The sequence below is a fragment of the Tarenaya hassleriana genome, unplaced genomic scaffold (genome assembly GCF_000463585.1).
Source record: "Tarenaya hassleriana unplaced genomic scaffold, ASM46358v1 Cleome50, whole genome shotgun sequence".
In the NCBI taxonomy this organism is placed as follows: Eukaryota; Viridiplantae; Streptophyta; class Magnoliopsida; order Brassicales; family Cleomaceae; genus Tarenaya; species Tarenaya hassleriana.
This window is the reverse complement of record NW_010967708.1, coordinates 576,574-602,071: the sequence shown is the minus strand read 5'-3', so window position 1 is coordinate 602,071 and position 25,498 is coordinate 576,574. Positions and strand designations below refer to the sequence as shown.

Here is a 25,498-nt window from a genome sequence, read left to right as displayed (position 1 = left end):
TAAATATGATCTCATGTGATCAAGTAATGTGACCAAATGACAAAGTTTGAATACTTACTTCCTACTTCTGCGTCCATGGAAGAAAGATCAACCTCTTTAGGCGAGGGCTCTTTCTCCTTGCTCGATGCTTCTTTCTCCTTAGGAGACGGTTCTTTCTCTGTAACCAATGCCTCCTGGGCAGTTGTCTTCTCTTTTTCTGACTCCAATGGAGTCACATCTCTCGGTCTTAATTCAAAAAGTCCAACATCTTGATCATAGTATTCGTCGGTACCGACAGAACACATCAAAGGACTTGTCGCAACTCTTTCTTTCGCAACATGACTTTTTCTGATCTCTTGCACTGTGGACCTGGGCGTCGCGGAGTCGGTCCTGGGCGTGGATATGTCCTTATCTACCGGATCTATCACCGGGTTCTCCTGCACTGTGGGACTTGGGACAAATCCCTCTTTTCCAAGGAGTCCAACCTCCTTTAAAAGCCCTCTCACAGCATCGATGATTCTCATCTCGGATGCTTTAGCCACGGCCCTGAAATCGGCCTTCAATTCGGTCTTTAGTGCTTCGAGACTTGACACTCCGTGAACTCTTTGTGCTCCCTTTTGTATCCCTTGTGGTGGTATGACTCTTTCTTGCTGTTGTTGTCATTGTTGTACCTCTTGTTCTTGTTCTTCTTCTTCTTTTTCTTCTCGTCCCTCATCTTCTATTTCATCTTCATCTACCAAACTGTTCCCCTTCTTCTTTTTCTTTGAAGATTTTCTGGAACGAATTTCCATTTCATGAATTTTTTTCCAGTATATGTTCTCCGGATTCCTCTCAAGATATTGCATCCATACTGTAATCGTTGGATCTTCACTTCCATCGAGATCCTCTAGATAAAAAAGAAGAGCTTCTTCTGTCGCTTCCTTCTTAAGAATGCTCTTAATTCCCTGAAAAATAGATGAGACTTATTGTTACCATATGCATTATGTGACAGTTAAATAGTACCATGTGACCAAATAGGTTATGGTACCATGTGACCGAGTTAAATAGTACCATGTGACCAAATAGGTTATGGTACCATGTGACCGAGTTAAATATTACCATGTGACCAAATAGGTTATGGTACCATGTGACCATGAAACCTGTGACCAATACACCATGTCCTATTTTCTGCGTACCTTTGCTTTAGTGCCAATCTGGTCTATAACAGTCTTGAAACTCCATCTAACATTTGCTTTGACAGACTTCTTGCACATTCTGGGACACGTCGGATCCGCTCCCTCGACGTCTTTGTACATCCCGTTGGCATCCAAATTTGATATGCATTCGAAAGGAAGCAACTGTACCATATTGTGTACATATTAAATTCCAAAACAAATCAATGTAATAATGGTACTTTTCATTTATACACATAGTGAAAAACCCTTACCATAAGAGGGATTATAAACCCACGACAGTGCCATTTCTTCTTCGGCCCTCCACTTCCGAAACTCTTTCTTACTTGATCAATCATTCTATCAAATGTGTAGCGTCCCCATGGAAATCTCTCACAGAAAGCCAAATCATCCACCATATCCACCAAATCATGGTTTATAAACTCATCTGTGGTGCCATGATCCAGTATTCCACCGAGCAACATGATAACAGCCAGTTTCTTCCTATCAGCAGCCCTTTGAGTTGGCGTCTTCTCGAGATGTCTTATCACACTCTCCTTAGATACCTTTCGATTTCCAAAAGTCTTCACTCTAAACTGGCTTTTCCTTATATATTCCCATCCAACCGGATACTCACCGCATTTCAATCCGGATATGAGAGCGTGTTCAACGATGGAGTATCTAATGGGCACACCATTTAGAACAAACCATAATTCCTTTTCATCCTCCGCATTGACACAATGGTTTATCAGGAATGCTACTGGAGCCATCTTCAGCGTGCCATCAAATTGCATGTGAAACAGATGCTGAAACTGTGACTCATGACTGAAATACCTCCATTCTTCAGGGCTTAACAAGTCTTTCAGTTTTTTTTATTGTCTCCGACGGGTAACACTTGGTATTTATCTTAGGAGAGAACTGAATGTCTTCCATTTTGTACATAAATGACAACTGCACAACAATAAAATACATCAGATCATGTGACCTGTGACAATGTGAAATAGTACCATGTGACCTATTCTCCTCTGACCTGTGACCAATTGTCCTGGTACCATGTGACCTATTGTCCTGTGAACCTGTGACCATGTGTCATAGTACCATGTGACCTATTCTCATGTGACCTATTGTCTTGGTACCACGTGACCAATTCTCATGTGACCTATTGCCCTGGTGCCATGTGACCTATTGTCCTGTGAACTATGACCAAGTCACCTATCACCAATCGAACCGATCATGTGACATAATTTACATCGAACCCTATCACCTATATCATTGTGATCCAAAATGGAGGCATCGAATCCTGAAAAAGAGGCATCACACGCATTCGCCATCATTCCGAATCCGAACATTACAAAGAATCCGAGCATCTCCGTTACATGGAGAGAAAACCGAGTTTGTAGTTTCTTCTCCTCTCCCATATCTTTTGATTTTTGTGTTCCAAGCGATATATTTGGTCGTCTAAGTGTTAATGATCAGAAACTACAACAAATAATCACGAAGTCTCATGATGTCGAGAAATCCACGAGTGAGGGGGAATGTCATGTGCCAACACTCGTATGCTTCTCTACCAAATTATTTGATACAAAAAATTGTTTAGTAAAGTTTAAACATATTAGAACACTCTTTTTACTTTTACTTGATATTAATCATGTTCTTACAATATTAAATTCAATTTATTTTCATATCAAACGGGATGTCACGACTTCCCTTGCGATTTCTAATAATTTTGTTGAGTTTATACAGAAAATGACATGTGTTAAGGCAGATAAACCAAAGGAACCATCAGGGGAAACAATCACACACTTGAAGGAGAATCGAACACGAACATGGAGACATATGCTCAACAAGATTAGTTCTTCGACATTCCTCCAAACTAATCTTGAGGGGGAATGTTGAAGAAGAGACCAACTTGCCATGCACGGTGTATCACGAGAAAAACAATGAAACGCCACATTCCAAAGAAGGATATTGTCATTATTGTCAAATGTTTTATTTTTATATTGTAGCTTATTTGACCGTTGCATGTTAAACCACATGCATGTATATATTTCAGTTTAGACTTTGAATAAAAGTAAGCACGAATAAGGGACTTTAGTCCCCTTAATCTTCATTATTCTCGTCCCTCTTCTTTGTCCAACCTATTTTTCCATTCAAACACTCAAACACATATAAAATTCTACAAAAGTTATACCTCGTATATCAACAATAACTATTTCGACAAATGCCACTTCTTCTATTTGTTTTTTTCTTATACTTCAACACATTTCTTCGTGTTTTTTTTTTTTAAATTTGGTCCAATGGGGTTTGAACATGAGGTGGGAGCACTTTGTGCTACCCAACCACCAGGCCACACCACAACATTTCTTCATGTTCTTAGTCAATTCAAAATATTCATCATTGACGCAAGTCCTCTCATATACACCATACTATTGAGTGTAGTAAGAATAACATAATTCTCATTCCACTCAATACACACAAGTTGCTCCGCTTCATTTGGTTCAGCCTTCTGCGCTTCAATGCCCTGATTGTTCATTTCTCTGCAAATTCTCTCAAAATTATCGAGTTTGTAACATTTTCGATTCTTTATGTCCGGTCTCCTCCAATATTTGAAGTGTGAATGACATTTTATTTTTATCACAATGCTCGTAAGATTCTATATAGCTTTTATTTTTCTTCGGGTTTTGAATTGGAACTAGATTGATCATTTGAGTTTTTTTATAACAACTTTATTGTATCCAGATTTTTCCATTGACTCCTATTTTCTTATAAACATCCTTTGTTCTTGAGCCTACAATGCAGTCATGTAAATAGATAAAATCGAACCAAATCTATCCGAATGGAATAAAATTAAATAGCGTTTGGTTTTGAGTTTTCAAATTTTAAAATAGAAAAATCTGAATTAACTGTAACCGATTAACCTGAACAAAACTGTTCGCCCACCCCTACTTGTGATTGAGCAATATGAAACCCTAAGGTGAAGAGCAAGTCATCGTCGAGAACTTTCTGTAAGTCCTGATTTTCTGAGGTATGTCTCCTTCCTTTCCATCTTCGATGATTGAGTTTAATCTAGTTGGTAGAGTTTTCTCTCCCTTTTGATCACGTTTATGACGAAATTGAACTATCGCTATTTTGCGTAGCTCTTTTCGACTACATTTTACGTATATGCTTTCTTTAGATGCTGTCATGATTAGTGTTTTGCATATCTCAATTAGTAGACTTCGTGTGTAGTTTTTCGCGAATTCCAGTTTTGAGGAACGATGTTCATATTTGTTTCGTGCTTTTATCGGGTTGAGGCTGAACTAGCTGGGATAAACTTTAGACACAAACTTTAATGATGCGCACTTTCAATCTAATTGCAAGGCTATATATCGACTAAAGGCAATCACAAATGCTTTTACAACACCTAGAGAGAACGCTACACTTTATGAATATATGGTTTTCTTATATGAACGTATTTTGTTATATTTTTTTCGAAAAAATACTTGCAAATTCTTTAATTTGTAATTTGATATATATTAATTTCTTAATTTGTAGGTGCACCTATTTATTTCTCAATCTTGTATTTTTGAACACATTAATTCCTAAATGATATTTTTTAACACAACAATTCCTAAACTTGCATTTTTGAACGCAATAGTTCCTAAATTTTACTTTGGACAATTAATAGTATGGACGATTATAGAACCGTTAAATAAGTTTAGGAATTTCTGTATCAAAAAATGCAAGTTCAGGAATAAATAAGCACACCTACAAATTCATTAATTAATATTGCACCAAATTACAAGTTCAGGATGTAACACCCCAAATTTCGGTAAAAGGATTAAAGAAATATAAACCGAAATTAATTACGCTTGATCAATAGAAATGAGATGATTGAGCGTTAAGCCCTTAAATTTCGCTAATAGGACCAAACGAGGAATAGACCATGACATGAAGTCGCTCAGATGAATCAGTCTAGCATGAAACAACCGAGCCGAACGAAGAAGAGGAAAGGAGAAGCATATCGGCTAGACCGACAGAATATAATGCCCTATGAGTTTATCTTCTCCGCACGAAACCATAGAAGACCGTTTATGTGTCGAAAAACGGCTCGAGAACATAGAATCGAGCCTAGCTGAGCCAATTCAAATGTTAGACCGGACCAAGCGAGGAAAAGTGACGAAAATAGGTCAGACCGTCCGGTCTGGGTAAGGCAGACCGTCCGGTCTGCGTTGTTAGACCGTCGGGTCTGACGAGGATGGCCCAGATTTCATGCGCCGCCTATGTTCTGGTGAGTCACCACCGCAATTCCTTCGATTCACCGGCAAGTGACACCTCCTGCTTGACCCAGGGGCGGCTACCTTCTTCTACACGAGCTTCTCTCTCTCCCCCATTCTGTCTCACTCGCTCAAGAACTCGCTCTCACCCTCTCCCTTGTGTTCTTGTGAGTTCAGACCGAAAACCCCCGAATTGGAGCTCGATTTGCGTGGAGAATGGCTGGAAAATCAAGGAATCGACTCTAGGAAACCTTAGCAACAAACCCCAGAGCTTAGAAACGACCCAGGTGAGTGTTTCGAATTAAATTCAAAAATGATAATCAAATTGAAAATGGAGATTTGTGTGTTTTGAGTGCGTTTCGTGCATGTTTGAGCTTAGATTTGAGTTCCTGATGTTCCCTAGATTGTTTTGAACTATAGATGGTTGAGTTTGGTGCGAAAAATCAGAACCCGAAGTTCCTGGTTCGTCTAGACCGAACGATCCAGGCTAGGACCGTCCGTTGCAGGGTCGCGAGGAAGAAGACAAGTCCAGATTGTCCGGTCTGGGTGTGGACCATCCGTTCTGGAACCCTCAGACCGTCCGGTCCATGTTTTCTAGACCGTCGGGACCAGACCACGTGGACTGTCCGGTCCAGGACGTACAGACCGTTTGGTCCAGGACGTGCAGACGTCCGGTCCAGGTCTCTGTCACCCCGTTTTGTCTCGTATCATCGGATCGAACGAGATCCGATGCAACCGACCCCCATACCCGATTGACCTTACCTTGTTTCCTATCTGAACCTTACGAAACTTGAACGAATCCCTTTCACGGTAAGTAAAACCCTCGGAACGAGTTGAATTGATATTCCGGAATGGCGGGAATCCAATTTGATCGAACCGAAGAATAAAAGAATAAAATAAATATAAATGAAAATGAATACCAAAACCATAAGTAAAGACATGTGTATGCATGATTAAAATGAGATTCTTGTATGAATGCTTGTGATTGGGGATCCAGGTAGCTAGCATGGCGTGAGACATTACTTCGGAGGATCGGGGTAAAGTCGAGCGTGTGTTTGTAGCCAGGGTTTGAGGTGATATCCCGATGATTGCGTGGTTTGAGATCTCCTCTTTATGATCTTCGACCCGGGTCGGGTTTCATATTTAGGAGACATGATTGTGATTGATCGCCTACGGGCAGAGTTTGGAGCCGATGATGCATATGGTAGTCTTGAGTGATTCGACTATCACGGGTTGAGAAAATCTTGCAGTTACTCTGTGACCGTGCCGACATTCCACTTGCTATGAAACGGGTTTGGGAGTGATTTCTGCCAGAGACTGGCACATATTTACTCGTGACTCGGGATTGAGAGATTCTCCCGATGAGGTTATGCGGAAACACTCTGAAAGACGTGAGCTCGTGTCTGATGATCTTTTCCGTGGTGGATGGCCGGTGAGAGGTTGTCAGTTGATTACTGACTTCGCTCGATATAGTCGGTGGTGGCCTGGAAGAGGCACCTGGTGCTCTGGTATCGAGAGGTGACATCGATATCAGAGAGGATGGTTGGTGGGATATGTTTTTATGAAGTGTTGGGTCTGGATTGTTGTGTTTTTACTATTCCGGTTTCGGCCGAGGAGAGAGAGGGGATTGTACGTTGCACATGGGGATCCTTACCTACGCGTGTGATGCACCTGTAGAGATGATTTGACGGTACCAATGTTACTGATAGACCCGATGAGTCGAGCTATGACTTGTATATGTCTTGGACTGGTGATATCAGATCCGTATGCTATCCTATGTCTGTGATGCACATAGAGACGATTTGACGGTTGTTGTCCGATGACTTGTCATCCGGACTGTTTGTGATTGTTACATGAGTTATTGTTGGTGAAATTAGGATTCATTATATGATATGTTGTGTATACATATATAGTATGTGTATAATATTGTTTGTGCTTGGTCATTTGCAATTTGAGTATGATCTTCGGGTTTAACACGAAATACACACTAAGCATATAGCTTAGGACGTTGTTATGCAACGTTTCAGCTCGAGACAGTGAGAAGAGAGGCGTTTGACTGACACGGCGGCACCAAGGGTGTGAAGATGAAGATCAAGAAGATTTAGGCTTCGCAGACTCCTGTTTTCAAAAGATTGGTAGTGTCATTTTACGAGTTTTGTATTTCTCGATATTTACACTACCTCATTTGTATTTGTTTCTGCTGCATAATTATATAAACTGAGAATTTTTAAATCCCCCGTATTTTCGATAATTGTATTTATTTTATTATTATCCATGTGGTGCAACTCGTGATTTTCGCGGAACACGGGTTTCGGGTGTCACACAAGAATTTTCAGATATTTTTTCCTATTCTTTTGTATTCATATTGAACATTCGGTCCAATTACATCCGTCCTTCTCTCAACTACCTACGACCAACTGTGAATTTGAAAGTTTATATTTTGTTTCATAATATTTGGTTTCAGAATTATGATATTGGATTATGTCTCATATTAGTATTTTAGAATCGTATTTGAAACTCCGAAATTTTGTATCCACCGTAGATTCAGTTGGCCTTTCTTCAAACGTCGGGTATTCGATCAAATAAGTTTAAGATTGCGTAGAGTCTCGTAATATTAGAGATATTCGAATTCGAATTTGGATAGTTAACAAATTTTGAATTCCCAATCGTTAAATCAGTTTAATTATGACATATGACAATGTTAACAATCGGCCATATACGAATTTTCGAAAATACAAAAAATTAAAAAATATTAATTAGAAAAATATAATACAAATTAAAATTAACTTCGTTTATTTATAAAAAAAGTACAATTTTACATATAAAATAATTGAAATACTTTTCTGTACAAATTTTTAATTTATATTTCTTATCAATATTTTCTTCTTATCACTTTTGGAATTTTACAATTACTACAGTGTAAGTCCACCATAAGTTTTTTCTTTAAATTTTAAACACGTTTTAACGGAAACATTAATACTTACTAGATTTTTATAAATAAAATTATTTTAAAAAGTGTACCCCGAGTAATTAAATTATTCGAGTGAAAAGTGGGTTTTGTGGGATGATTGATGACTTAGGGCACCGATATATAGTTTGGCCCATTAAGACCCAATCTCGAGGGATTTACAAAATAGGAAACATTAAACATTTTAAATATCGCCATCGGCGGCGACCCCCCACAAAAAAAGGCGTCTCTCTCCTCTCTCCCTCTCTGTGGCTGATCCAAGCTGCTGATTCCGCGTGTTCGATCTCTCGTTTCGTATCTTGCTCTCCGTGTGCGTGTTGCAGCGGCAGTGGCTCATCGGAGAAGCGAAGTCTGCATGATTTGATTTCTCCGCTGATTCGAAGAAATCGTGGGTTGTATTCTGGTCATTCATCATCACTTTCTTCGGTATCGGGATCGGACTGCTGTTTTTCTTGGATTCTGCTTTCTCTGAAACTTCCGATTTCTCCTTCGTGCTGCTGAGTAAGGTATGGAAAAAAACTTCCTTTCCCCCTCTCTCTTTTCCTGTTTCTCTCTTATAGATTTTATCTCAATTGGGTATTCAGGGTTTTTAGGATTCGAATTTTTCAGAATTAGATTTTGGGATTTGAATTAGGTACCCAGTTACTCATGAGTTACTCGTCCCAGTTGAGTTTTTAAGATTTGAGTGAGATTTTTCTTGTAACACAGTCATCTCTCTCTCTCTCTCACGCATTGTAATTTGAGTTAGATTTTCAACCGTTCTTCTGTTCGTCGACGGCTGTTCTCAGAATAGTAGTCTTGCATATTTACCCACTTGTTTGTATTCTGAGCCATTGAGGCTTGTCCATACGACGCGACCCTTCTAGTTCTCTTCCGAAGGATATCACATTGTTCAAGGTAGTTCGTGAATTTTTACTTGGTTTTCTTCTGTCCTGTGTTACTCTGAGCTTGAATCTTCAACAATTTAATGGTAATGCCACAAAATTAGCAACTTGTTTTATACTCTGAGCGTGATTACTTGGTTTTCTTCTATCCTGTATTTCTCTTTCACTCTTCTTTTGCCGATTTTATTTTTTCCATTGGGCTAGGGAGTGTGGAGTATGGATTATCATCTGCTGTAGCTGGAAAGTGCTGTGAAAGTTCTTATTCTTCCCTCCTATTTTGGCTGACTGATGACTATCGTAATGGGTTTGGGTTTGATATGGCTTTGTTGTTCTTGTCCTAACTTTGAGATTTGACTGTCATTCAGTGACTAAACGTTATTGAAAGACCTTGCAGTTGTGGGGGGAAATATCCATAGCCGAATCAGTACAGGAGTTGATCTCCGAAGCCTTATAAGTTTCATGTTTTTAACTTCAAAAGGAAATTGCTTTTGTTAGATCTTTCAGGTTATGTTAAACGTGGCATGTGGATTTATCTATTGGTTTCTTTTCTTTCTTTCTTTTTTATTTATTTTACATAATGCGTGTAGGTTCTCTACAGCATGTTTAGCTTTTGTTTCTGGTCTAGACTTGGTTCGTCATTGATGAAGTCTGATTTGGTTATCTGCTGCGGGTGTGTTTGGTTTTGTTTCTTAATATGTAGGATTTGGTGATTTTTTTTGCACGAGATTCACGGAAATTTTATGCGCTGAATTGAGTCAATTCTCTCATTTGTACATGAATTAATTGCGAATTTCTTGAGTGAGTGCTGAGTGAAACGAATGGGTTTTACGTCAATCATAATGACCAAGGAACCATTGTAAAGTATGTATTGCGATGTGTGTGGAATGGATAAAAAAGAGTTTTAAATGATAGCAATTCTCTGTTCTCTGATTGGAGTATAATTTTCTGCTTCATTTCCAGGAGGATGGATGACGAAGAACCTTCAAGAAGTGGCCAAGAGGGAAGTTCTGTGTCATTGTTTGATTATTCATATGAGAACCATTTGAAGGAAATAAACTGGATTGCTGATCTATGTGATGAAACGGGTACGGATTTCGATGAAAATGAGATCAATCGACTGTCATCATCAATCACGTTCTTGAGGTGTGTAAGGGAAAAATTATTTGTATGCATGAAATTCTTTTGTCATGGTTTTGCTTTGTATATGCAGCAGCCAGTTTGCTTGCAAAGAATCTTATTCTGAAAAGGCTTAAGATTCTGTTCAATTTGTGGGTTCTAACCTATGAGATGTAACAAACACAGAAAGCTTCCTTCTTGACTTCTACTTTTTCCTTTCAAATTCGACGTAAACATTACAAAAAAAAGCAGATTTTTTATTATGATTGTTAAGTTATGTCAGACAGCCTCCTCAAATTGTTAATGCAGGTATTCTTATTGCTGATGTTATTCTCATATATTTTATCTCGTCTACTTACCATTTATTAGGGAATGGAGGTATTTTAATTATGAACCAAGAACTATTAGATTCTATGGCGGAAAGGACATCCCTGAACCAAAGGATATCAGCTTACCTCAGTTTTCATCAGCCACTGTTCAGAAGGTCTTTCATTCATGTCTTTGCAGCTAAAAATTTATTTTTTTACTTGAACTTGTACCTTCAGTGTAGTTTCTTCCTTTCAATTGATTAGAATACAATGCCCTTTTGCTAATTGAATTTCATGTGGATGCAGGGGAACATACATGGTGAGTCACCAAGTTGTGAATCCAGGTAATGACTAATGATTAAAACTTGATTTGAGCTTTCATCATTTTAAGCTGTTTGACGAAAACCCTATATCACTAGGAGGTAGAGTAGGCATACAATTAATCTGTACAACAAGTGGTTTAGATAGGCTTCTAGATTCTGATGAAAGGAACTCAAGGATTATGTATTTCTGCTGCTCGAACTTGTGACAATTAACAAGCATATAGTGTGGGTGGTTGAAGCATGCTATAAGGTTTAGTTTGTATTATACAGCCTATAGCATTGCAGATGTATGCACATATTTATGCTCCTGTCCTTGTCTCTTTCACTTTAGGATCTGTCCTTAACACTGATTACAGGTTATTCACATGTATGCAGCAAGGACTTCGTGATGTATGTCGGAGGTTCTTTATGGGCATTGGACTGGTGTCCTAGAGCTCACAGAAATCCAGATGCTCGAGCAAAATGTGAGGTGATTATGTCATATTTTATACTTTCTTTCTTCTGTCGAGAAATGGATATGCTAGGGTCTCATTGTTATCCATTGTGTCTGGTGCAGTTTCTAGCTGTTGCTGCTCATCCACCTGAATCTTATACTCACAAGATAGGTGCTCAACTTACAGGAAGGGGCATCATTCAGATATGGTGCATTCTAAATCTGAGCTGTGAGAAAGATATAGTCTCTATTCCCGAGCAGAATCAGAAGGGAAAATCCAAACCTGGCAAATCAACAGCGGGAAAGCCAAGAGGAAGACCTAGAAAAGAATCACTAGATGAATCTGTTGAAACAGTAAAAGCTAAAAGGCCAAGAGGCAGACCCAGAAAACACCCAGTGGAGACACCAGAGCCTAGGAAACGGAGAGGAAGGCCTCGAAAGCAGGCTATCGGTGACATTATTTGTACGCCCCATGGTGATGACCAACATATTCAAGCTCTCGCTGTTCAATATCCTGGACTGTCAGTTACCCCCCTTGCTATAGAGCCTCCTTTGAAGTGTGCACAAGAAATTTCAGTACCGAAAAATAAAGTTGAAAGTGAAGATTCTAGAAATGTAGCGTCTTCAGGAAATTCAAATACCAAGCTTCCTGTAAGAAGAAAGAGATCTAAAACCGCTGTTACCGAGGAAGGTTTCAGACCCGTGCAGTCAGATATTAGTGAAGAAGCAATTCATCATACCACTGAGGAGGAACTTATGGTTGTTGGCAGTGTGCAAGACAGAAATTCCTTGGACATCTCCAAGGACACTGCTCTTTCTTCCGAGGGTTGTCTTATGCCTGGCTCACAATGGGAAAGTTGCCTGGGATATGAAATGGCGGCCCTTGAGTGCGTATGATTCTCAAAATAAGCACATAATGGGTTATTTGGCTGTCTTGCTTGGGAATGGAGCTCTGGAAGTGTAAGCTAGCTAGTTTGGTTCTCTCTCCAATTTTTATTCTATGCTTTCTATGTCTACTTAATTATTGTCCTTTTTGCTGGTATTTTCCTTCATGAGAATCAGATGCTTCTTGAATGCTGTTTCTCTGTTTTTGAACAGAGTAAGATATTTCATTTCATGAGTATTTGAACATGATGCACGCTAACCATACTGTAGTATGCATTAATTTAATTTCTTTATTCTATGTATGCTACGCATAGTGATGATGCTTTGATGTAGGTGGGAGGTTCCAATGCCTCAGGCAATGACAACTATATATTTATCTTCAAGCAAACCTGAGACTGATCCTCGTTTTGTGAAACTGTCTCCTGTTTTCCGATGTTCAAAGTTGAAGTGTGGTGACACACAGAGGTTTGTAGTATTTGTTCTCCTCCATAATATTTCTATTCTTGTTGTAAAGGAACATGTACTATTACAGGGCAGTGTGTTGCAACTACTCAGGAAATAGAATTCACTATGAAAATACAGTTCCTACGCAATGATTCACATGTTTCCATATTTTGGTATATTTTCTTTTTTATTGTAGCGTACGTGAAAAAGAGTTTCTTTTTAAACCCTTTTCCAATTTGATGGTATAGCACACTTAGTTGCTGTTCTTCATGTCGTCAATTGTTTTCTGTGGTTGGGAATATGCTGATTGATGTTCTCTTATTATTGTACAGCATTCCGTTGACGGTTGAGTGGTCAACTTCAGGGAACTCTAATTTGTTACTGGCTGGATGCCATGATGGATCGGTACTGGTCTTGTTATTAACTCTTTGATCGCTGTATATGAATATTTTTATTACTGCCAATGGTGTAAAGACCTCTTCTGTTTTTTGTTTTATGTAAAATGTCATTTTACTCCTTAATTGCATTGAATCTGGGTCTTCCTCTTCCAGTAAACTGAAATACTTCTACTGATTAATAAAACATTTTTTTTTCTATAAATTCCTTTCAGGTTGCTATCTGGAAGTTCTCTACAACTAAATCTTCAGAAGGTGTCAGCTGGTGTTGGTCAATTTGTTTTGTCCTTTGGGAATGGTGGCTTGAGACTCTCAAGCTGAGAATGATTCATCAATTATGTCAATTGTTGACTTTTTAAAGCGTTTTCGTTGCAGAAACAAGACCACTGCTTTTCTTCAGTGCGGATACTTCTCCTATTAGGTCCGTTTCATGGGCTCCTGCTGAAAGGTCAGTGCTGTAATTACTTAACATGAAATTTGGAGAGGGTTGTTTTTCTCTTCGATTCTACTTGAAGCTAAGTACCATATTATGTAATTAAGGGGTAAAAACAATCCAGAGATTAGTTTGGATGGCTCCAATTCTTATGGCTTCCAATGCAATATATGTCTCGCTATTGGCCTCTGTTTCATTTCATATAATGCAATGAAGTGACCGAAAAAGTAGGTTGAATTGAAACTGTTGACACATTTCTTGGAGACTTTTCAGTGACGAGGAGAGTTCAAACGTGATAGTTACCGCTGGTCATGGAGGTGTGAAGTTTTGGGACATACGGTAAAAATCTGTGCCGTACTGTTTAGTGTCATATGTCTCTTTCTGGTTCATTTCGACCATGATGCAAAGTAGGGATGGGCACTTCGGTTTTCGGTACAGTTATATTCGCATTCATTTTCTTTTTTTTTTGGTTTTAGAAAATCTATATCCATTCGGTTTTTATATTAGATTCAGTTCCATTTTTTTTTTTGGATTTGGTTTTTAACGATAAAAATGCTCTTATTCCAAAGAAAGATACGGTTTTCCGGGTTTTTTTTTATTTGGCCCGTGTTCTGTTTTTCGGTGATAACCATTTGGTTTGTATGTCGGATTTTGTTAGGTTACGATTACATATTATTCAGTTCGGATTGGTTTGATTTGTCCTTAACAGAATCGAATGTCCATCCTAAAACTAAGTAGGCTTTCTTAAGTTTACTCGATGTGCTTACTAAACTAGTAAACTTGCGGTTTTCTCTGCAGCGATCCATTCCGACCTTTATGGGATTTGCACCCGGTACCCAGGTTTATTTATAGTCTCAATTGGGTATCGGACCCGAGGTACCGAATCTACCTTCCTACTTTATAGATGATTTTCATGTCTTCACAGTAACCACTAAAACTGGTTTTTCATTAACTTCAGGTGCGTCTTATTATCTTTTGACGATGGAACGATAAGAATCATCAGCTTGGTGAAAGCTGCATATGATGTTGCAGCGACGGGAAAACCTTTTCCGGGTACGAAACAACAAGGGCTCAGCGTTTATAACTGTTCGTCGTCTCCTATTTGGAACGTTCAAGTATCACCACTCACAGGTACGTTAGTTCCTTCATGACTCGTAACTTGCAGCACCCTGATGGTTTCTATCTAGGGGTGGTCATTTCGAGTTCTGACTCGATTATATTCAGGTTCGGTTATTTCGGTTTTAAAGAAACTATAACCATTCAGGTTTTATACTGAACTATGTTAGGTTTTGTCCGGTTCTAATCGAGTTGATAAAAACTCGTTTCCAAAAAAAAGTTTTAGTTTTCGGTTATTTTTTTATTGCGTTCGATTTGGTTCGGGTTCGGTGTTTTGGTTTAAGAATATTCATAACATTCAATTTTTATATTGGATTCTATTCGGTTATTAACCAAATTGGCCACCCCTATTTCTAACGGTATAGTTTTCTCGCATTTATGGAATGTGGGGATCTGAGCACAGTTCCAAGTGTGTTCTACCTCCCTTTGTTTGATCAACTCTATGACGATTTTACTATATAAGAGGGATATTCCTTATGTAGAGTTACATCACTCGTAAAAAAGAAAAAGAAATAACATAATTGAAACTTGGAAATACGGCTTTAACATGAAAATGAGAATAATTCAACAAGTGTCCATCTTTTTATGTCGAATATTTTTCAAGGATAAGTTTCATCTGCTTACTGTCTCAAGTTCCGTACGATTATAGGCATAGCAGCGTATTGCAGTGCAGATGGAGCTGTTCTTCATTTCCAGGTCTGTATTTAGAGAGCCATGAACTCGTTTTCTTTTCGATTTCTAGTGAAGTCATTTATTAAAAGTCTTTGCCCTTAGCTTCTTCTCCTCGTATGACTTTGCTGTTTCTTGTCGGAAAACAGCTTACTGGCAAAGCAGTGGAAAAAGACTCAAGACATCGGGCCCCACACTTTCTCTGTGGATTCTCGACTATGGAAAATTCGGTCTTTACGGTCCATACTCCGCTGCCCGACAAGCCCGTAACCTTAAAGAAAACAGTTAAGGAATCAGGTGAAAACCCGAAATGCCTCAGAAGCCTCTTGAGCGAGTCAAGTAAAAGAGCTTCCTCTTCATTGCAAGACATTCAGCCATTAGGTAAGCGAAAACGATCCCTTGACATTTAACTCTTTGATAAAGATTTAACTTCTGCGAGTTCTATACCATTACGAGAACTCGAAATTTCAGGTTCTCGTGCCCATTATGATTTTTGTAATCTCCGATCATTGTTATCTCCATCGCGCTGATGTATTCTTTATGTTTTTACAGCTCTTGAATTCCCCGAGGATCCAAATTCAGAGACCGATCCCGAGGGTACGCCATCAACTTCCTCGCACCGAAACAGCAAAGCTTCGAAACACAAAAACACAGCGAAAGATGAAGACGAAAACAACAAGCAAGCACTCGTCTGCGTGGATGAAGCTCGAGAAAACGAAGTTGGGAAAGAAGAAAAACGACGGGAGAACGAAGCAGAAGGGTTTCCGCCAAGGATGGTAGCGATGCATCGGGTACGGTGGAATACTAACAAAGGCAGCGAGAGATGGCTTTGCTACGGCGGAGCTGCCGGAATCGTACGGTGTCAAGAGATTGCTTTGCCGTTTAGGACAAAACGGTAAAAACGTTAGGGACATTAACCATTAGGGTGTAGGTAGTTATCAGTGTTTTTAGGTGAAATGACAATCTAATTTATTTTTTGGAATAATTAGTCTTATTGTTGATTGAATGTTATTAATTCACATAGTTTGCTATAACTATCTAATATTAAATGAGAAATATCTTCAACTCAGAAAAAATGAAACAATAAATAATATACCGTTACATATGGTAAAAAGATATTTATGATTTAGAAAAATCTAGGGACAAACAAAAAGAAACCATTAACTATGTTACTTTCACCCAAAAAACAAACCTCGATTGTGCGTTTATTCAGATTTCGGCTCTCCAAGTTTGGATATTTTATTTTCAGAAAAATTATAACTATTCGTTTTTTACATATTAAATTTGGTTTGATTTGATTTTGATTTTTATTGATAAAATATTTATAAAGAAAACCTTAGGAATTGCATTGCTGACTATGTGGAGAGATCCATTTTTGTAGCCTTTTCTTTCGAATGGATTAGATTTCGATTTTATTTTATCAGAAAGAGGTTTTGGTGAATGCATAGGTCAAATCCAACACATTGCCGAATCAAAAGAAAACACATGAACAATTAAAAATATCATGTCTTTGAGATGCGGTTTGTTAATTATATTATGGGGCCGACTGGTTGCACCGCCGCCACCCGCAAACGGAGTGGTTGCGATTTCTGGCGGTTGCGGGCGATTGAAAAACTGACTGGTTGAACCGCAACCAACCGCAACTGTAACCAAACTTGTGTTTTCTAATCGCAGCTTCCAACTTGCGTTTTGGTAGCGGTTTTCGGCGTTTTGACAAAAAAACTAAAATATTTTTATTAGAAATTATATAAAACATTAATATATATATTGGTGATGATTTTGTTTAGTGTTATGATTTGATATTATTTTTTAGTATTATATTTTAATAAAAAAAATACAATAGTATAATTTTTAGGTTTAATAATGATTATTTTTAATAATTTTTATAATAAAATTATTTTTTTACTTGAAAATAAATTAAATTGATAATATTTTTATTTTAAATTTATTATTTAATTATTATAAATTTAGTAAATAAAATGATACGAAAAATTTAATTAAAACTATTATAAAAATAATATTTTTTTTGACAATTTATATCAAAACGCAACCGCAACCGTAATGAACCATTCACTTCTAACTGCACCCACCCGCAATCGCTACTAACAACAACTTCTCAACCAGTCAGTACTAATCATTTATAATCGCTATCAAACGTTTTGAAAACGCTGCCACCCGCAACCGCAACCGCTGCGGTACAACCAGTCGAACCCTATGTTAGCATGACAATACCTATTACAATGACAGTGAAATCAAACGAGACACCGATTTTTTTTAACGTTGAAAACCCTTCGTTGTGAAGAGTAAAAATTATGGGACCTTTTTTCCACCTCCATATCTTGTCCACATGTGAGGAATTCATCATGTCAATTTCAACTAAAACTATATAACAAAATACATAGATTACAAAATCATTAAAAAAAATCCAAAATGGACCACAACGTACAAACCTAGTACAATATATTCGTGCCTTATTTAAAAGTTTTCACGTTTCGTTTTGGTAAAATGTGAATATTATATATGATTAGCAAAAATGTTTTTATACAAATTTCGGTTATTAAACCGCAACTTCAAAATTCTATGTACCTCAAAATGGGTGCAGAAAAATCGGTATAATGGTAGTTATCTCTTCTTAAAATCCAACACGAATCATTTTATTTTTCACATTGATGAAGATATTCGTATTTTACAATCCAACTCATCAAGAACCCCAACACTAAACATTCATTTTCACTTCACATTGACCATAAAGCCTAAAGCTTTGAAATCCTTCATCCCTCTTGTAACATCATACCATGATATGAGCTTCTAACCCTTCAAATCTACCGGTTTGAGTTGTGTCCTGTCTAGTTTGGATTACAAACACATACATATACACATGCAGAGTGGTGTACCTAGAGAAAGTGATGAAAAAGGGCAATAATTTTATATATACTAGGTTTTAAACCTGCGCGCATCGCGCGGACTACAAATACACATTATTTGTAAAAAAAAAGAATTTTAAATTTTAATAGATTATATTTTATATCTTAAATAAAAATGATAAATAGTTTATAAAAATATTGAGGTAATGGTATTTTTTTTTCAAAAAAATGATTGAGAATAACATTTATGTTTATATTTTCGTATATTATAATATAAAATTAAGGGTTGAAATAGGATTCTTAGAAAGAAATATTTTAAAAAAATTGAACTAAAACATTTTTATATTGTTAAATTAAAATAAGTTTTTTTAAAGTGTTAAGATAATGGGATGATGTATTTTTTTCGAAAAAGATTTGACACAACTTCTACATTATAAAACCACTGTATTCACCCGTATATATCACACGAATTAAAAATAAACAAAGATTTTAAATAATTTTATTAGCTTTAAAATTAAATATAAAATATTTTGTTTTTAAATTTATAACATAATTAAATTAAAACGTTATTTTTTTAAAATGTAGATTTTAGTTTATGTTAGAAATATAATAATAATAATAATCTATTAATTTTAATAAACATTATACAAATATTGGTATAATATTAAATTTATATAATGTTATGAATATTTAAATTTTATAAATATTTATTTAATTAAAATAGTTCATGAGATACAACACTAATCATGTGAATCTTTTATTTGTTTCATTATCGTGTAAGAAATTATATTTATTATAATCTAAGATTTAGCCACGTTTATTCTAAAATGTAAAAAATTAAGATTTTGTGATAGTTAGATATTTTTATTTAATTTGATATCTATTTTATTAAATTTGTTTCTTATCATGTCAATTTGTTTTATCTAATTTTTTCCGACTCGTCACAACATCTATTATTCTATGATGCAAAAGTTGGCTTAGTTCTTCATAGAATCAGTTCTATTATCGTCTCATATGATTTAATCCGTTTGATATTTTATTTAGAGTATGTATTTTAAAACCCGATCGATAAATCTTTGTTTCAAAACAAAATCTCACGGATATCTAGAATATCTTTACACAATTTATCTTTTTTATTCTTCTAAAAATCGGGATCGACTTTTCGTGACTGGAAATTCTTTAAAATCAGGATCGAGTTTTCTTATTTGGAAATCTATTTTTTTTATAAAATCAAATCCTTAAAATTACTATCTAAATAATAAGAGTATTAAGTATATTTTTAAAATTGTTTAGGTATACATTTTCTTTCGCACTTATATATAATATAATATTTTTTTATAAACTTAGTTTTATAGTTGAATTTTAAATCACTAATTCTTGAAATCTAATATATATATATATATATATATATATATATATATAACGAATCTGTCAGGTATATTGACTCATTCACCTGAGTGAGAAAGAAAGTCATCTTGGATTCATCGGAGGAAAAAAAAAAACAATTTCTCCAAAAAGGATCCTATATCAACGGCGATAGAAATACTTCTACAGTTGTCTCCACAGCCTCTTAACCTAATGCGTAGCGATACAAATTCGATTCTTTTTTATTCTTCTTTACATTTCTTTCCAAGTGTTCACAGACCATTTTCTTCTGTTTTTGTCATGTCGGAATTTATATTTTTAAACTTGATTTATCTATCTAATGAGATTAAAAAAAAAAGTCTACCCGGTTCATTGAAATCCCAATCAAATAAAATCGGATGGGTTTATCTGTTTAATAAGTGCTTACTTGTTATAATTTATAAATGTCCAATTTCATTATTCTAATTTGTGTTAGTATTTACTACAAATTGAAAAGGGACCACTTAATGATTATAAATTAAAGATTAATGTTCCAATGATAACATTCGTAAAATCTAATTTCTCAGCTCATTTATTATTTCTCTTTAATTTATAAATTAAAGATTAAAGATTAACGAATTCATATATGATATTTCATTTGTATTAGGTTTGATGAATGCAAAATTAATTAATTAACTTATTAATATTCTTCAACTGCAAAGACACATATAGTGATATAGTAAAAATACCACTATGATTTTCAAAACACAATTCACATAAAAAATAAACTACCAAAATATTTTATACGTTATATATTAAATCATATGAAAGATCAAAGACATCCAAAATATATATTATAATTTTAGTTATATACTATATGTAAATCCAAACTAAAACTCATATATTTTTTCTAATTTTTGAATCACAACCAAAGTATATTTTTAGAATAATTCGACAATTCATTGTATCACGCCTAGAAAGAAAAAAGAAAAAGAGAGTGTATGAGAATTAAATAATTAAACAAAGAGAAAAAAGAAAAAATAGAGAGTGTCATCTCCGGGATACTCTAAAGACACAATGCATTAATGTCTTCACCTCGGCATCTTCGGAAACCTATGGTTTTATTCATCCTTCTCCTCTCTTCATTCATTCTCTTTATTATCACCAATGTTTTTTCCTTCTTTGACTACGTAACCATATAGTTTGCAGAATATTAAAAATATAACACTTTATAAAATCAAAACATAACTTTACCTTCTGTATCGACATGTAGAGATTTCCAAAAAACATTGAACTTCATCTGCTAACAATGGTTATGATTATGAGATAGATAACAAATTATTTTTACCAATCGCTACTCGCCTGAGAATATTCGAGTCGTATCACTACATTCGTAAACCCTATGCAGAAAGGTTTAATAATAACATTCGTAAACCCTATGCAAAATCAGATTTTGTACCGAGTATCTCAAAGTAAACAAAATTACGGGTATAATAATAAAATCTAAATTTCTCAAAACTACACGCATACATATATATATATATATATATATATATATATATATATATATTTGGCATGTCTTTTAAAATAATCGACAATCACTTTAATATGAAGAAAGGTTTAAGAGACTAACCTTATGAAGAAAAAAAAATGACGGAACATAAAAAAAGCTAGACTTGGATAGTTGAGATATGAGCTCGACTTGATGATTATTTATATTGAGAGAATATGAAAGTTCTGAACATAAATGATACCAAAACAAATATATTTCAAAGACATTGAACATTGGAAATAGAATGGTTGGAATGTGTGTAATTAGAAAAATTAGGAGAATAATTGATTAAATGTATGTAGACTAATTTTGATGAATGAGAGAGAATTACAATAAATGTTTACCGAAATTATAAAAAATATTTTGACCAAGTTATGTCTATTAATGGAATGATTGAATACATATATTTCTACTTTTAATTTATTACTATTGAAGACACGTGTACTTTAATTTTATATATATGATGATGATGATGATGATTTAGAAAGAATATGAACATTGACTACGTTGAATATGGAATTATACTAAAATAAATACATTTGAATATTGGAATTTACATATTTATTTGCAAATCTTAGAAAAATCTTGTTTTTTCAATCCATTTTCTGTCATAATTTCTAATATAATCATATCACATTATATATGACTTCCCCGGTTAACTATATTCTATCTAACTACATATTCCATGTTTTACCAAATTAACTTCATATTTTTCAAAAAAAAGAATTGATATATTTAATTAAAGAAAAACAGATATATTAGTTTACTATTATTTCAATAATTATAACCAAACACAATGACATATTTGATGTTTTGGTAAATATTGTATTATGATTTATATATATATATATATATAAATCGACACATTTAATAAAAAAACGGTTTCAAAAGTATATCGCATAGTTTTATTAATATGGTAAAAAAATGAAATATAGAATTGTTTAATGTATTATGTAAAAAAGACTGCAATGATTTTCGATAAAAAGCATTTCGTAAAGGATAAGAAAAATGCAGGTAGATTTAAAACAAATTGGACACGTGTCAAATCCTCTTTAACTGGCTGTACTTTTATATATAAGATGATTTTACCTAAACAATTTTTATTTTAATGGGGCATTTAACATTTTTTTTTCTATAATTTTATAAATTTACAAATAAAATTGATAATTTTTTTAATTGATTAAGGGATCTGTGCCCCCACACCATATAAAGTGGATCTGCCACTACACATGCATATAAACACATATAATGTGTGTATATATAGATGTATGCATATATACACACATATATTTATGTACATATACACACATCTAAACATATATATATATATATAAATATATATATATGTCTATGCAGCGGCGGATTTAGAAAAAAATATAAATGGGGGCATTAATTTTATATATATTATTTTATAGAATCAAATGCTATTTTTATGGGGGCATAGGGTAAATTTTTTTCATAATCTTACAAAATTTACCTAATAATTACTTGTTTTTTTAATTAGAATGGGGGCCTGTGCCCCCACCCCTCCTAACCTAGATCCGCCCATGTGTCTATGTATGCATGTATATATATATATATGCATGTATATATGTGTATATATATATACGTGTACTACATATATGTATATCTATATATGTGTATATATATAACGATCTAAGTTTTAAAATATGTAATGAGTTTAATGCACTAAATTAAATGGATCAACCCACTAAAACCATAATCCAAATGGGCTGAAATCTATTTTAACATCTAACAAAAATAAACCAATAAACTAACTCATGTTGTGAAAAACGAAAAAATATAGAAGATTCGAGAATTAGATCGTTAATTAGAAATCGAAATCGATCGTTTGAGAGATTTGAAAACAAGATTTCACTAATTTTTCTTTCTTTGAATTGTGTATAAATGAAAGAATGAAATGACCCATTTAAAGAAAATCAAAGTTATTGTTCATCTATATGTATTTGTGAACAGTACTCAACTGAATAATACCTCGAAGGCTGAATAGTACTTGACGGTTGAACAATAACCGTGAACTCCACCATTTATTTATAACAACCCATTTATTTTTATTATTATTGTTGGTTGACCTATTTTGACATCTATAAATGTAAGTTGGCTCAGAGTGCCAGGTACATATCTATATTCAACAACACTGTAACTCTACACACACATGGTTGTATGTATATCCGCCTATCCTGAGGATGAGATTTAGGCAGAAGCATAAGTTGCTTTGAGATACTCTATGATGTCTGCACTCTCAAACATTTGGACACCAGTGTTTGGATCTTCTAGGTAGGGAACCTGTTTGAATAACAAAAACCACTCCATCAGTGTTTAAAAAAAACCCTTGACAAAGTTTTGGAGAGGAGCCAAATGTATGTGTCTAAAATCTAAAAACGACCTGAAAGTGTCCAGCTTTCTTGTACAACGTTTGCCGCTTGAGGCTGCCTCGGGCACAGCTGATGAAAGAATAGATAAAGAAGACGTAAAGATCGATAGATTACGATGTGCTTTTGTTGGTAAATCCGTTCCTTTGGTTGGAGGAAAGATGCAAAGATGTAGTTAGTAACCAAAGGGAATTTCACCAAAACCCTCAAAGGGGTGTTTGGATGTAGTAAGGCAAATCCACAACATCAAGAACTTGCTATATTCAGTAAAATCTACAAGTTTCCAAGGTATCAAGGTTCTACCCATCATCCTTAGTTCATTCACAAGAAAAAGCCCCAAAAAGTTGGAAAGAGGTTGATCAAACAAGTTCAAAGACATCATCTAGTGGCGTCGGCAGGTTGGCTAATACCGGATATTAAGCCTCATTTCCTTGCTCACATACCATAAACGGTCTCTACACCATGATACTGCATGGTACATATGCAAAGTGCCGTGGCTGAAGAGGAGTACCCATATCAAAATATGTTCAGAGGTCTTAAGTTTATTGATGTTCTATGCAGTAAAAACCTAAAAAGGGTAAAAATTTTGCTATACCTGCGTTGAATGTGAGGTAACTCCAGTTCAACAAGTACCTCACGCACAAGCTTGCAGAATGGGGAACCCTGCAAGCATATCATGCTATGAGAAAATCAAATCATATTATGTATCATAGTTATTATGCTAAAGATTTGGTTTTGATATTTCCAACGGAACAAACCTCGTATGCCCATAGTTCAAGCGGCTTGGGTGGTAGCTTTGATGGAACGTAAGAGCTGCCCTGCATGGAACACAAGATTTTTACATGACAGGAAAATCCCGCTTCTTTCTCAAATATTGAACAAGAAATATCAATAGAGAATTCATAAGATACAATGAATATAAACATTTTAATCAGGAATCAGAGTTTCCATATGTTCGATGATACTTACAACTCATTTGATACTCCAAAGAGCTCAATTAAACTCTTCAACTGACTCTAGAGATAATATGCCGTATAATTGAAGAAAAAAAATGAAACCTTTCTCACCTTTCCTATACGACCAATTGCTGAAAGGCCTGCTGTTATAGTCTGCAACAAAGTAATATTGGAGAAGTTAAAATGAAAAAGCTATCTATAGCCTTGGCTCGTGGAGCATGGAAATAATCAGCAGCAAAGAAAAAGAAAGACAACCGTTAAGGGGCCAAGTGACAGACTTAAAGGAACATTTCCATCTCCTGCAAAATTTAACAAATAAGAGCAGATGCTTCAACAAGCTGTCCACAATTAAAAATTTTCTTGCACCAGAATAAAACAAGACGGGTAAAGTAGTGTCACAAGCTGTCCACAACTGGCTATTTGAGGAAAGTTATATAGTGTCACAACTATGTTTAAAACCAACTGTTAGTGAATAGATTCTAAATCTGGCTGTTTCACACATTCTTCCTGGTTCTATACCTTGTCCCCTAGGATTTTTATTCTAAAATATCGCTACATGAAACAATTAAAAGACTGCTATTCGCAGCCAATTGTCACAAAGGGATCAGCAACAAGAGAAGCAGACGAGGAGATCAGCAGAACTACCGTATTTCTCGGTCAGATACTTGATGATTTCGTCTGATTCATACATGGCAACTCCTGTGTTTGGGTCAACCTGTATAATTCAAACACAGATATATCAAAAGTTCTTGCATGCTGATGAAGGAGGTGGTGGTGGACTCGAACTCAAATGAGGCACTTAAATTTAAAACCAAATAAGAGCTATATATCCAAAACTTCCAAGTTCAAAAGATTCAGCAATTTTAGATGTCTTCATGAAACAAATTAATGAGATCCAGCACATCACGACTCTGAACTGTTAGATGAGATTAGATGAGATAGTTCAGAACTCTGACAATGCTTGTGTGGTCAGACCATGGGAAGAGCAGAAGCAGGAATTTGTTAGAAAAGAAGCCAAACCATGTAGGG

General features: G+C 35.3%; 3 protein-coding genes across 3 annotated transcripts in view; 1 reads left to right on the top strand and 2 right to left on the bottom strand.

The window, feature by feature from the left end:
- Positions 1 to 1,375: 1,375 nt before the first annotated feature.
- Positions 1,376 to 1,900, bottom strand: LOC104827521. Its single transcript, XM_010560700.1, has one exon. The coding sequence runs from the start codon at positions 1,898 to 1,900 to the stop codon at positions 1,376 to 1,378; it is 525 nt and encodes a 174-aa protein (XP_010559002.1).
- Positions 1,901 to 8,557: 6,657 nt separating this feature from the next.
- Positions 8,558 to 16,383, top strand: LOC104827512. The gene is given in 17 exon segments (XM_010560691.2): positions 8,558 to 8,860; positions 10,199 to 10,381; positions 10,724 to 10,838; positions 10,969 to 11,006; positions 11,361 to 11,454; positions 11,542 to 12,225; positions 12,227 to 12,378; positions 12,637 to 12,768; positions 13,080 to 13,152; positions 13,358 to 13,397; positions 13,518 to 13,590; positions 13,849 to 13,914; positions 14,374 to 14,451; positions 14,534 to 14,706; positions 15,341 to 15,387; positions 15,510 to 15,741; positions 15,913 to 16,383. Coding segments are annotated over 16 exon segments (2,523 nt in total). The 5' UTR covers positions 8,558 to 8,860; positions 10,199 to 10,202; the 3' UTR covers positions 16,260 to 16,383.
- A 6,726-nt stretch (positions 16,384 to 23,109) lies between these two features.
- The window catches only part of LOC104827511, a 4,006-nt gene continuing 1,617 nt past the window's right edge, over positions 23,110 to 25,498 (bottom strand). The window contains exons 6-12 of the mRNA XM_010560690.2: positions 25,115 to 25,191; positions 24,725 to 24,768; positions 24,581 to 24,622; positions 24,272 to 24,331; positions 24,109 to 24,176; positions 23,528 to 23,585; positions 23,110 to 23,427 (exon numbers count right to left, since the gene is read on the bottom strand). Coding sequence (XP_010558992.1) covers positions 23,335 to 23,427; positions 23,528 to 23,585; positions 24,109 to 24,176; positions 24,272 to 24,331; positions 24,581 to 24,622; positions 24,725 to 24,768; positions 25,115 to 25,191 — 442 coding nt within the window. The 3' untranslated portion in view covers positions 23,110 to 23,334. The remainder of the gene's footprint in view (positions 23,428 to 23,527; positions 23,586 to 24,108; positions 24,177 to 24,271; positions 24,332 to 24,580; positions 24,623 to 24,724; positions 24,769 to 25,114; positions 25,192 to 25,498) is intronic.

Excerpts from the sequence above, each read along its gene's own strand:
- LOC104827521 (XM_010560700.1), bottom strand. The coding sequence starts at position 1,900 with ATGGCTCCAGTAGCATTCCTGATAAACCATTGTGTCAATGCGGAGGAT.